This window comes from Tenrec ecaudatus, chromosome 2 (assembly GCF_050624435.1).
Source record: "Tenrec ecaudatus isolate mTenEca1 chromosome 2, mTenEca1.hap1, whole genome shotgun sequence".
In the NCBI taxonomy this organism is placed as follows: domain Eukaryota; kingdom Metazoa; phylum Chordata; class Mammalia; order Afrosoricida; family Tenrecidae; genus Tenrec; species Tenrec ecaudatus.
In genome coordinates, this window is record NC_134531.1 from 144,894,458 (window position 1) to 144,906,798 (window position 12,341).

The 12,341-nt window shown below is 37.8% G+C and overlaps 1 protein-coding gene across 2 annotated transcripts in view; it reads left to right on the forward strand.

The window, feature by feature from the left end:
- The window catches only part of CTNNA1 (catenin alpha 1), a 214,638-nt gene that overhangs the window by 31,259 nt on the left and 171,038 nt on the right, over positions 1 to 12,341 (forward strand). For both annotated transcript variants that reach the window (XM_075541626.1, XM_075541627.1), the window contains exons 2-3: positions 4,179 to 4,285; positions 6,464 to 6,659. In XM_075541626.1, the coding sequence (XP_075397741.1) occupies positions 4,181 to 4,285; positions 6,464 to 6,659 (301 nt within the window). In that variant the 5' untranslated portion in view covers positions 4,179 to 4,180. The remainder of the gene's footprint in view (positions 1 to 4,178; positions 4,286 to 6,463; positions 6,660 to 12,341) is intronic.

Below are 12,341 nucleotides of genomic sequence, written 5' to 3' on the forward strand. Positions count from 1 at the left end.
GTTTACTTCTTGGTTTTCTGTTGTAAGAAAGAACTTTTAACTGTCCTATATTATCCTTGACCCATGGTTTCCTATTTTTAGTCAGTGGCTCATAATGTATTTTATCTAATTTAATCTTCCTCTGAAAGTAGTTGGTGGTACATTTATAGATGAAGCAATAGGTTCAAAGTGGTTAAGTGATGATCATGCATGCTTTTTGATTCTGTTGCCCCCCCCCACATTAAAAAAAGTAATTTTATTGGGGCCTTATACACGTCTTAGCACAATCCATACATTCATTGTGTCAGGGACATTTGTACATTTGTTGCCATCATCATTCTCAAAACATTAGCTTTCTACTTGAGCCCTTTGTATCAGCTCATTTTTTTCTTCACCCTCCCTTACCCTTGATAATGTATAAATTACTATTTTTTTCATGTCTTACACTGTCCGATGTCTTCCTTCACCTACTTTTCTGTTGTCCATCCCCCAGGGAGGGGATAATATGTAGATCATTGTGATCGGTTCACCCTTTCTCCCACACCTTCCCCTTTCCCTCCTGGTCTGACTACTCTCATTAGTGGTCCTGAGGGTTTTATCTATCCTGGATTCCCTGTGTTGTGAGCTCTTATCTGTACCCGGGTACATTCTCTGAAATAGGCAAATTTGTAAGGTAGAATTGGGATCATGATATTGGGTGGGGGGAGGAAACATTTAAGAACTAAGAGGAAAGATATATATTTCATTAGTGCTACACTGCACACTGACTGGTTCATCTCCTCCCCACGACCCTTCTGTAAGTGGACTTTGGGTCTCTGTTCTGCACTCCCTCTCTTTCACAATGATAAAATTTTTTGTTCTTTGATCCCTGCTACCTGATCCTATCAACACCTCGTGATTACATAACCCGGTGTGCTTCTTCCATATGGGCTTTGTTGCTTCTCAGCTAGATGCCCACTTGTTTAACTTCCAGCCTTTAAGACCCCAGACACCGTATCTTTTGATAGCTAGGCACCATCAGCTTTCTTCACCACATTTGCTTATGTACCACCTTTGTCTTCAGCAGTTGTGTCGGGAAGGTGAGCTGGTGAGCCTCATGGAATGCCAGTTCAATAGAACAAAGTGTTCTTGCATTGAGGGAGTACTATAGTGGAGGCCCAATGTCCTTCTGCTACCTTAATGCTACACCTATAATATATATGCACAGATCTATTTCCCCATTGTCATATATAAATATATTTACATATGCACATGCCTGTATTTAGACCTCTATAAATGTCCTTTGCCTCCTAATTCTTTACTCTATTTCCTTACATCTTATATGTTTTAAAGATCCTGTTTTTTATGACAACAATGATGGTTTTAAGAACTTGCAATTTTGCTCATGCAGAACCTGTGCATGGATCAAGAGGCAGTTGTGCTAGTAAAACAGGGGAATATTGTTGGTTTAGAATCAGGAAAGGTGCGTGTGTCAGGGTTGTATCCTCTCTTTTTACTTAATCTTTATGCTGACCAAATAATCAGAGAAACTGGATTATATGAAGAAAATGGCACTAGGATTGGCGGAAGACTTATTAACAGCCTGCAATATTCAAATGATATAATCTTGCTTGCTGAAAGTGAGGAAGACTTGGAACATTTGCTGACGAAGTTCAAAGATTGCAGCTTTCAGAAAGGATTACAATTCAATATGAAGAAGACCAAAATATTCACAAAGGGACCTTTAGGTGACATCACGATAAATGGAGAAAAGATTGAACTTGTCAAGGACTTTGTCTTGCTTGCACAATCAATGCTCATGGAAGCAGTAGTCAAGGTATCAAATGATGCCTCGGGTAAATCTGTACAGCCTTCTGTAAAGTGCTGAAACGCAAGGTTGTTACTTTAAGGACTAAGGTGCGCCTGATCCAAGCTAAGGCATTTTCAATTGCCTCATATGCATGTGAAAGGTGGACATTGAATAAGGAAAACTGAAGAAGAATCCATGCACTTGAATTATGGTGCTGGTGAGGACTATGGAAAGTACCACGGACTGCCAAGAGAACAAACACATCTGTCTTGGAAGACGTGTGAGCAGAATGCTCTTAGAGGCAAGGGCAATAAGACTTGGTTTTGTGTACTCTAGCCATGTTATCAAGGCCAGTTCCTGGTAAAGGACACCGTGCTGGGTAAAGTGGAGGGGCAAGGACATACAGAAAGCCTCTCAAGATGGAATGACACAGTGGCTGTGACAAAGGGCTCAAACATAAGCCTAATTGTGAGGATAGCACAGGACTGAGTGGTATTTCGTCATTATGAATGGAAACTGACTGGACAACCCCTAACAATCAGAACTTACACAAGTTAAACTATTAGAAAATGCAGTTAAGCAAAAGAAGAATGAAAACTTCTCATAATCCCCAACTCTTAGAGATAATGACTTTTAAAGTTTTGGTGTATGTATCCAGTTAATTTATTTCTCCCATATAGCTCTATTTCATATTGTTAAGCTCCTTTCCATCTTTCGTAGTATTTTGAACATTTTCCACACACTTCTGCATTTTCTGTGTTTTTAAATGAGAAATTTTAGTTATACAAAGATGTTGAAAGAATACTCATATGTCCTCTACTTATTAAACAGATAATATTTAATAATTTACTTGGGCTTGCTATGCATATGTATATTTGTGTTTCTGTATGTGTATATATGAGAGTGCTTAAAGTTTTGCTAAACCATTAGAAAGCTGTAAACATCTTGAAATTTCACCCTTAAATATTTTAGTATGTATTTCCCCCGAAGTAATTTTCTACCTATTATTGTACCTGAGAAATTGAAGTTATTCCATATTATCTAATAATAAATATGAAAAATTCACCAAGTTCCTATAAATGTATTAGTACCTATTTGTTTAAAACCAGGACTCAAAGAAGGTGTATATATATTTCATCAGATTCCTATGTCTTTTGAGTCTTTTAGTCTAGAGTAGTCCTTCCCGTCCTATAGGGTCACCATGAGGTGGAATTGACTCGATGACGGTGAGTTGAGCTGACAGGCAATTACAGTCACTTCTTTTTGATAATCAAATTATTCTAAGTTTGGACATTGGGGAGCCCTTGATGCCTGTGTTGTTTTGATGGATAAATATTTATCCTCTTTCTTACTTTCTACATTATAAGATGATTCCCCCCCGCCCCCCTGTTTTCAAACCATGGGTCCTTTTAATGGACAGTGAAATTTAACAGAAATGAAAATCCGAGCACTGACAGCATAATTTTTAGGTGGTTGTTGAGGGTGGGTAACAACATAGTTTTTTGTGTGTGGTTGCTTCATAAATTATTCATTTATCTGTTAGTTATTAAAAATGAGATGATGCCTACATTTCTGTGTACACATCGTTGTGTGTCCCATGGTTTGCATGGAACTTAATTAAATTATTGTTTTGGAATAATATCCCCCTAGAATTACTGGGTTTTAGGAAGTGGATCCTTTTAATATTTAAATCTTTATCAATAGTTTGTCTTCTGGAAAATTTATATTAGTGTTTACCTCAACTATATCCTCTGCCACTGCCTCCCTCCCCTATTATGAAGGTGCTGTTTAAAAAAAAAACCCACTGCTTGATATTTTCCTTGCCTCCTCCACCCCTACCCCCTTAAACCCTCTGTTCATTGGGAGCTTTCTTTGACACTGCTAATGGTAATATTTGACTAAGTGAGAGTTGAAGTGTCTTTCAGCTGTGAACGGATAATAGCTATCGGCTAAGAGGTCAGCAGACTTAAGCTTTCTGGTTTAATAGAGTTAGACAAGATGTTCTCTGAGAATCCGTCTGAAAATGAAGTGAGGTGTACTTTTAGATACTACTGTATTAAAAATGCTATGGAGTAAAAGAATCAGCATCTTTTGACTGAATTTGTTTCTGAGGAAATTTATTTTAAAAGTGTCTTCATTCACTTTAGATTTTTTTCTTCTAAAGTAGAGTGAGAAAAATAAAGGTATACATGTCTTGGTGCCACAGGGGAAAGTGCTTATGTGTTTGGGAATGCTAATATTTTAAACTAGAAATCTCAAGTATAAGAAATTTCAAGTTTTAACTGAGCTCACATGTGCAGTATCCTAAGACCTTTTTCCTCCTTAAATCTTGTGTTTGATGTTTTTAAAGTCCTTAGCCAGAATATTGGTTATTGCTTGCCTAACTTCCGTTTTTTTGCTCTTCTTTCAGAAATGACTGCTGTCCATGCAGGCAATATAAACTTTAAATGGGACCCCAAAAGTCTAGAGATCAGGACTCTCGCAGTTGAAAGACTTTTGGAGCCTCTTGTCACACAGGTAAGAATCTGTAAACACAAATATCTGTTGTAATATACTGGGGTCCCTTAGGTTCCGTAGCACTGGGAAATGGAGAAAACCTGATAGAGAACAAGTAGGTTGAGTGTTGTCAATAGTACGTAGGTGGTTTCAGTGTGTTTTGACTCCTCTCGTAATTCAGTATCAATGCATGGATTTATTTAGCCATTTAAGTAATGCAGCCTGTTGCCATTGTCTTCAGTTGTATTGTCAGTAATAGGGTTTAGTAGTATGTAGTGCACTTTTCCAAATGTTAGAACTTTGAAGATAAACCCATTTTTCCTTGGAATGGAAAACCAGGAAAGATGGGAGATCGGACCTTTTCTGCCAAGTCACCTCTTGATGCAAAGCACACTTCTCATTATGTAAACCCCAAAGAACTCTGACTAATAGTGACCCTAAAGGACAGGATTAAACTGCCTCTGTGGGTTTCCGAGGCTGTAAATCATGAGATTAGAAAGCTTCTCCTTTGGAGCAGCTCGTGGCTTTGAACTGCTGGCCTTGCAATTAGCAGCCCAGTTTCTAATCCACCTGGGTTGCTTTTCATCGTACTGAAAAATAGGCCTTCAAAGTCACTGCCATTGAGTCGGTGCCAAATCATAGGGATTGTATAGGACCTGGTAGAACTGTCTGTTGTTTTCCTTTATTGTAACTCTCTCTTTTTTTTTTTTTAGAGCAAATAGGCTTTATTGGGAGAAAAACTATTGTAACTCTTAACAGGAATATGGTGTTTAGAACTGCGGGACTAGCATCCCAACTTGTAATCACCATGCCACCAGGGTTCCTATGTTAACAACTAGTTACCATATGTACTCAAGTATAAGCTGACTTGAATGTCAGCTGAGGCACCTAATTTTACCACAGAAACTGCATAAGAAATGTGCTGAAAAACTCGGGTTATACACCAAGTATATGTTGTATATACTTTTAACTGTTTGAAGTTGCTTACTAGTACATTTAAAAACAAACAACTCTCTTACCCAAACAAAAACTACCAAAAAAAATCCTCCTTCCAACTTATAAATAAGAGTAGTATTTTTTGTATATATGTAGATATATATGTAAAAGTAGTGTTTTATTGTATATATGTAGGTTGTATATACATATATTGTATATATGTAGGCAAGAATCCAGAGTACTTACTTTATTAGAGGTCATCTACTATAGTACCCATCTTTTGTTAGGTAGATTTACACTAGACAACAACTCTTTTTTTTTAATACAGCAACTCTGTAGCCATCATCCTGCAGATCATTTGATTGTTCACCATTGTATGTACCATCACAGTGGACTTCTTTGGACAAATCATTATCTTAAGGGCCTTGATTAAGTAAATGTTGAAGAGTCTCATTTAAAATGGGGAAAAATGTAGAACAAAATTCAAATATAACAAAAAGATAAGACTTGCTAGGTTAATAGAGACTGGAAAAACCTCCTTTGCATGTTTAACCCTGTTAAACTGGAAATGAAGCTACTCTTGGAGGCCATCTTTCAGCCAACAGTAGATTGACCTATAAAATAAGCAGTAACATCCTTGAGGGATGGGCTCTGAGACCAAAAGGGCCTGCATTTGCCCAAAAAGCAAAGATGAGAAGGCAGGTTGGGGCAGGGACGCTAGAAGGAGGCAAAACAAGAATGCAAGCTAGAGATGGGAAGAGTATTGCAGGGGTAGCAACCACGGTCATAGAACAAATTATGTATAAATTGTCAAATTGGAATCTAATTTGTTGCATAAATTTTCACCTAAAATAAAAATTAAAAAGACCTCAAAGATTAAGCAAGTTCATTGTTAACCCCTTTCTGGAACTTTTTTGTGACATATAGTAGAGAAGATACATCTAAATTGTCAGTGATCATTTTATTACATCATTATCCCTAATTTGTAAAACCAAGCAAAAAACCTGTTAATACCTGAGGAACTAAAGCATTATATTTATTATCTTACACATTGAAGTAGTTAAATTATTTAGCAAATTAAATATACTGTCAGTACTGTATATCTTAAACACAGTAGTGTATTCTTTGTTAATACACATCTTAAAGTGTGATGTTTATTTCCTGTGAGTAGTTTATTCTTAATATCTATAAAGATGTTAGGCTTCTGTTTCATTTAAATTGACTGCAGCTTAATATTTTTAAATTAATTTTTTTTGGGAAAAGGTTACAACCCTGGTGAACACCAATAGCAAAGGGCCTTCTAATAAGAAGAGAGGACGTTCTAAGAAAGCTCATGTTTTGGCTGCATCTGTTGAACAAGCAACTGAGAATTTTTTGGAGAAAGGCGATAAAATTGCAAAGGAGAGTCAGTTTCTCAAGGAGGAGCTTGTGGCTGCTGTAGAAGATGTTCGTAAACAAGGTATGTCAGTATACTTTTTATATATAGAGAGGCAGGACTTTGTAGAAAATCAGTCATTGATGGGAACTTTGTGGTTGATATTCTCATGCTCACTAGTAATTAAGCGACTCCTAATCAGCTATTTGAAACTTACCTTTACTGGCTCATACTTTATTTTTTATGTTGAGAATGAACTTGCATGTTATTAAAGACTCTCAAGTTGACTTCGGTTTTACTTTTCCATCTTGTTTAGCCACCCAGACCAATGTTTAGATCTGAGGGGTAAGGAATCTCGAGGGTTTGGCTCACATTTTAATTGCTTATGGAGGAACATCTTTCTGGAGAAGTTGAACTCACATCTCTTGGGTGTTTCAGGTAATAGTTAAACCTTAGAAATGTTGCAACACGATTAGCAAAATATGGTGCAGGAGCTTACTTTCCATTCTATGTGGCATCTCCTTTTAGTTCATAATAAATTTTTGGAGATGATAACATGGAAAAATGCCTAGACTGTCTGAGGTCTTAAAGGCTTGAAGAATAAACAAGTGGCCATCTAGAGCTGAGAAGCAATAAATTCCACATTATAGAAGCACACCAGCCTGTGTGATCATAAGGTGTCGAGGGGATTCAGGTATCAGGCATTAAGGAACAAAAAAAATCATACCATTGTGAATGAGTGGGAGGGCAGCGTGGAGACCCAAAGCCCATCTGTAGCCAACTGGACATCCCCTTACAGAAGGGTCACAAGCAAGAGACAAGCCAGTCAGGGTGCAGTATAGGAAGGATGAAACATACAACTTTCCTCTAGTTCTTTAATGCTTCCTCCCACCCACTACCATGACCCCAATTCTACCTTACAAATCTGGCTTGCCTAGAGCATGTACACGGGTACAGATAAGAGCGTACAGATAAGAGCTCACAATACAGGGAATCCAGGACAGATAAACCCCTCAGGACTGATAATGAGAGCAGCAATATCAGGAGGGTAAGGGGAAGGTCAGGGGAGAAAGGAGGGGAAGAAACATCTAGGGAAGGGTGATAGTGGTTGGTATAAGATAAGAAAAAATAATATATAATTCATCAAGGGCTCACAAGGGTGAATAGTGGAGGAGGGCGGGGAAAAAAGACGAGATGATACAAGGACTCAAGTAGAAAGAAAATGTTTTGAAAATGATGATGGCAATATATATACAAAATGCTTGATACAATTGATGTATGGATTGTTATAAGAGCTGTAAGAGCCTCCAATAAAATAATCTTTAAAAAATGTTGATGAGATGGATTGACACAGTGACTTCAATATTGGACTCAGAGTAACAGCTATACACTGTCCTCTTAAAATAGCCATCATAAAAACAGGGTTCTAGCAAAACTTTTATGAAAAAATTCACTGTGACCAGCGAGAACCTTCCCAAGAGATGCCACTGGGTGCACGAACTCAGAGTGAGGTGCTTGCTACTTGCCTAGTGGGAAAAATGTATACTTTTCTGTTTGTTTGTTTTTTGTGGGGGTAGGAGTGGGTGTGTACCTCCTCGTGTATATAAATACAAGGAAGCGTATGGAGTTTGGGTCTCTACTTAAATCTTACCTCATTTCAAGAACGGCTCTATTCAGCATTGTATCTTACCTTCCTGACATGTTTGCTGAAGTCAAAATGTGTGCATAAGCAAATGTGAAGAAAGCTGATGTAGTCTAAGCCTTAGAAGGTCTTAAAGGCTTGTAGTTAAACAGATATCCATCTAGCAGGGAAGCAACAAAGGCCACTTGGAAGAAGCACACCAGTCTGTGTGGTCATGTGGTGTCCATTGGAAGAGGTATCAGAAGTTCAAAAACAAGCAGCCAAATCAATGTGAAGGGGCGTGGATGTAGTGGCTACCCGAAACCTACTTGTAAGATAATTAGGCAGTCCCTCTCAGAAGGGTCACATAAAGGGATGATAAATCCCGGGTGTGTACAGCATTGATGAACCATACAACTGTCTTATAGTTTTAAAAGATTTCCTATAATAGTTTTTGTTTGTTTTACAATATTAGTTGTGTTAGATCTGAGTATGTTCATTTGTAGGTTTAAGATCAGTAGGTACATGAAAGCCAAGATAGAGAGCCCTTCAGAAACAGTAACAGGAGTAATGGTTTCCTTGCAGTACAGGATGGAGGGAGTGGGATGTGGGAGATGGGAATAGGGAGCTGATAGCATTGATGACTGTACAACTCCACTTGATGGGATTGCACAACAGAATTGCGTGTGAATGGACATATTATGCGGGGCGGGGATAGTAAGGGTTCCTAGGGGGCATGGTGGGAGAGGGAGGGAAAGGGGAGCTTATATCAAGGAGTTCAAGAAGAAACAAAATGTTTTGAACTTATTGTATAACAGTACTTGATGTGATTGAACTGTGGAATGTTATGATATCTATAAGAGCTCCCAATAAAATGATTAAATATTAAAAAAAACAAAACTCCAAATTCTGGCAATCTGCATTAAAAAGTAGAGCCCAATTTTATCCTGGGTTGGACTTAGTGATTGTTTTCAATAAACAGAATGTGATGGAAGTGAAACTGTTACTGTAGTACTAAAAAGTTCCAGTCATTATCAGGGGGTAGTGTCTACCCTGCCCCGCCTCCTTTTGGGTTGTTCTGGGAGCTAGCTACATTCAGGAAGCAGATCCTCCAGCTCTGGTCAAGTGTTCAAATGCCTGTAGTCCCAACCAACATGGAATTCAGAAAGAACAGAAATCCCGGAAGATAATACATACTGTTTAAAGCCTTCATGTTAAAAAAAATTTTTTTTCCCCCTCGTAGCTACCAAGTTTTTGTGTGGTTAAAAACTAAATAATTTAGCACAAGCACCTTTTTCTCAGATCCTACTTCAGTAGTTCTAAGTACTTATGCAGAACTCTGACCCTCTTACTGTGAATTTTATTGGTATATAAAAAAATATAACTGAGATACAGGATAATTATAATTTACTCAGCTTCATTGCTGATTGACTATAAAGAAGTTGAGTTAAAGTTATTTGCATTTCAAATCTGTTGCTCAATGATGGGGCCACTTACTTGCTAAATTAGAATGCATAAGAAAATTTTCTTATTTTGACTTAGTTTTGACTACTTTTTAGGTAAGAGGCCAGATAGTAAACATTTCAGACTTCACTGGCCATGAGGTTTTTGTACAAACAATAGTAACTTGCAAATGACTGAAGCAAGGCTGGCAGGCCAAAGTTTGCTGATTCCTGATCTAGGGTTTTCCCCAGGCTGTTTCAAGGTAGGAGTTTGCTGTTTCCAAAGAAGTATGTTTGAATGTATTTGTAATGCTTTTCAGCTAAAAATGACTTCATGCCTTTGGGTTTGTACTGCTTTATGCTGCCCTTGTGCTTTTTTTGTGCAGTCATAAATAATTGAAAGTTGAAGGACACACACAATATTTTTATTAGTCATAGATTATAAGAAACACAAACCTTTATAAGTACACTAAAATCCACCATAATAATGCTGTCAGTGGACTGAAAACGTTTTCATACATGTAAGCCACAGTGTCCTCTTACCTTATGGTTAGTGAAACAGCCAGCAGAGCCTCCTGTGGTAGATGACAGCCAAAAGCCAATTTCATGGCTACAAAATCCTTATGCTGGAGGGATTTCATTTTACAGCTTAAAATAATTATTTGTATTTTACAGCTTAAAATAATTTTCATATATGGGCTGAGGCATAAATGTGCTCTAAACCGAAAAAGAAAAGCAACCAAAAAAACCCACAACCACCACTCACTGACGTTGAGCTGATGTTGACGCATAGCAGCTGTGTAGGACAGGGTAAAACTGACCCTGTGAGTTTCTGAGACATTGACTCTCTACAGGAATAGAAATACTCATGTTTTTCCCGTTTGGAGAGGCTGATGATTTTGAACTTAGGACCTTGTGGATGTTGCAGCTCGCCGAACACGTAACTAGCACTTCACCAGGGCTTGTAGATGTGCTCTTTTCTCTTAGGAACTCTGACTCCATCTCCCCACCCCAATTAGATCATTCTCAATTTGTAAAACTTGGTTGGTTATTTTCACCTCTCTACCTTTTAGAGGTCCTAGTCTGGTAACCATTCCCTCAGGCATCCCCCATGGTGCCTGGTTCACCATACATTTTTGTCTCCTCTTCAAGGAGTGTGTGAGAAGTCTTGGATTAAAATTAAAAATAATTTTTAAAATTTGTCCACAGTGACATGCAAATGTAAGGTTAAAGGTGGAGAATCTTACATTTCTTTTTTAATGATAGTTATTCATATACCATAGAATTCATCCTTCTAAAACATATTTTGGTGGATTTTAGAACAGTCACAGAATTATGCAGCCATCACTGCTATTTAATTCCAAAATACCTTCATTACTCTTGGGGAGGGGGAAAAAGACACCCATCTCATTAGCAGTTACTTGCTATACATACATATTTTAGCAGTACATAGTAAATTGTGTCGCTGCTTTTGGTGTATAATTGTGTGCACTTTTGACTGGGATCAGCCTAGAAAAAGTGGGTGCTTAGCTGGGTAGAGAATATTTGAGGGACAGAGGTAGGGAGACCTAAGTAAAAGTTGTTTGGAAAAGTAGAGATTTTAAAAACAGAGCCCCGGTGATGGTAGAGTGGAAGAATAGCTTCTACTAGAAAAGGACTTTAAAATCTTTTAAGTCAATTTTCATATAATGTAGAATTTCTAGAGTCATTGAGGCTGGATAAACCCTAGAAACTATTACCCTGAGATATTCTTTAAACTTTAAACCAAAAATTACCGCCAAAGTAGTCTTTAAATCAAACTATAATTTAGCTTAACTCACAAGGAATGTCTTGAGCATTGTGCTCTTTTTAAAACTACTTGGGATCCAATTGCCGACAGCAACTCAAAATGATTAGATACGAAACCTAGTGGCCAGTGAGGGGAGAAAGAATTCAGAAAAGGAGGATGAAAATGGTGCATGATTTGAAGAGTTAGATCATTGTTACTGAATTGTATAGGTAAAAATTGTTAAGTTGGTGTGTTTCTTGTTGCATATATCCTCAGCTACAACGATAAATAAAAAAAGTCTCTTAGTCACAATTACAGTTGTGCATCAAAGGCCAGAATTAGAAATTTGCTGTTGGTAATGCTGCACCACTTCTGCTGATGGTCAACTCCGTAAATGGGCTAAGTACTGGGCAGCAATAGATTTCATGGGAAGAGGCTTGTGTTGGAGTAACTAGAGATTGTGGTCTTGATAATCATCTCTCTCTCTTTAAAAGACTTGGTAACATTCAGGCAGTTTTCTCTACATAATAAATGGCTTTTCCTGTTTTTGCCCTGAGTTATAATCAGTACAAATGGATGAAATAAATTGATAGCAGTAAGAGAGAGGAATGAGTGGGCAACATTGGAATTAAAATACCAAACCAAAACATGCTTCCTAAAAAGTGTTAGAGCTTTCTTGATAGGTACAATGGGAAATCCGTCTAGGTAAGAAAAATAGATTATTCAAGGTGTTCAGGGGAAACATAGAAGGCCCCTATGGAAAGAAGAAGGGGTCTTTTTGAAGATTGCTGTGAGAAAACTCTAGAAGGAGAGAGGTTGAAGCCAGCTGCTTTGGAATTCCAGGTGAAGTGAAGAAAGACTATTAGGAAATGGCAGAACTGGGCGATTCTAGGGTTTGTACAAGTTTCACTGCTTAGATGGTTCAGGTTCCCACA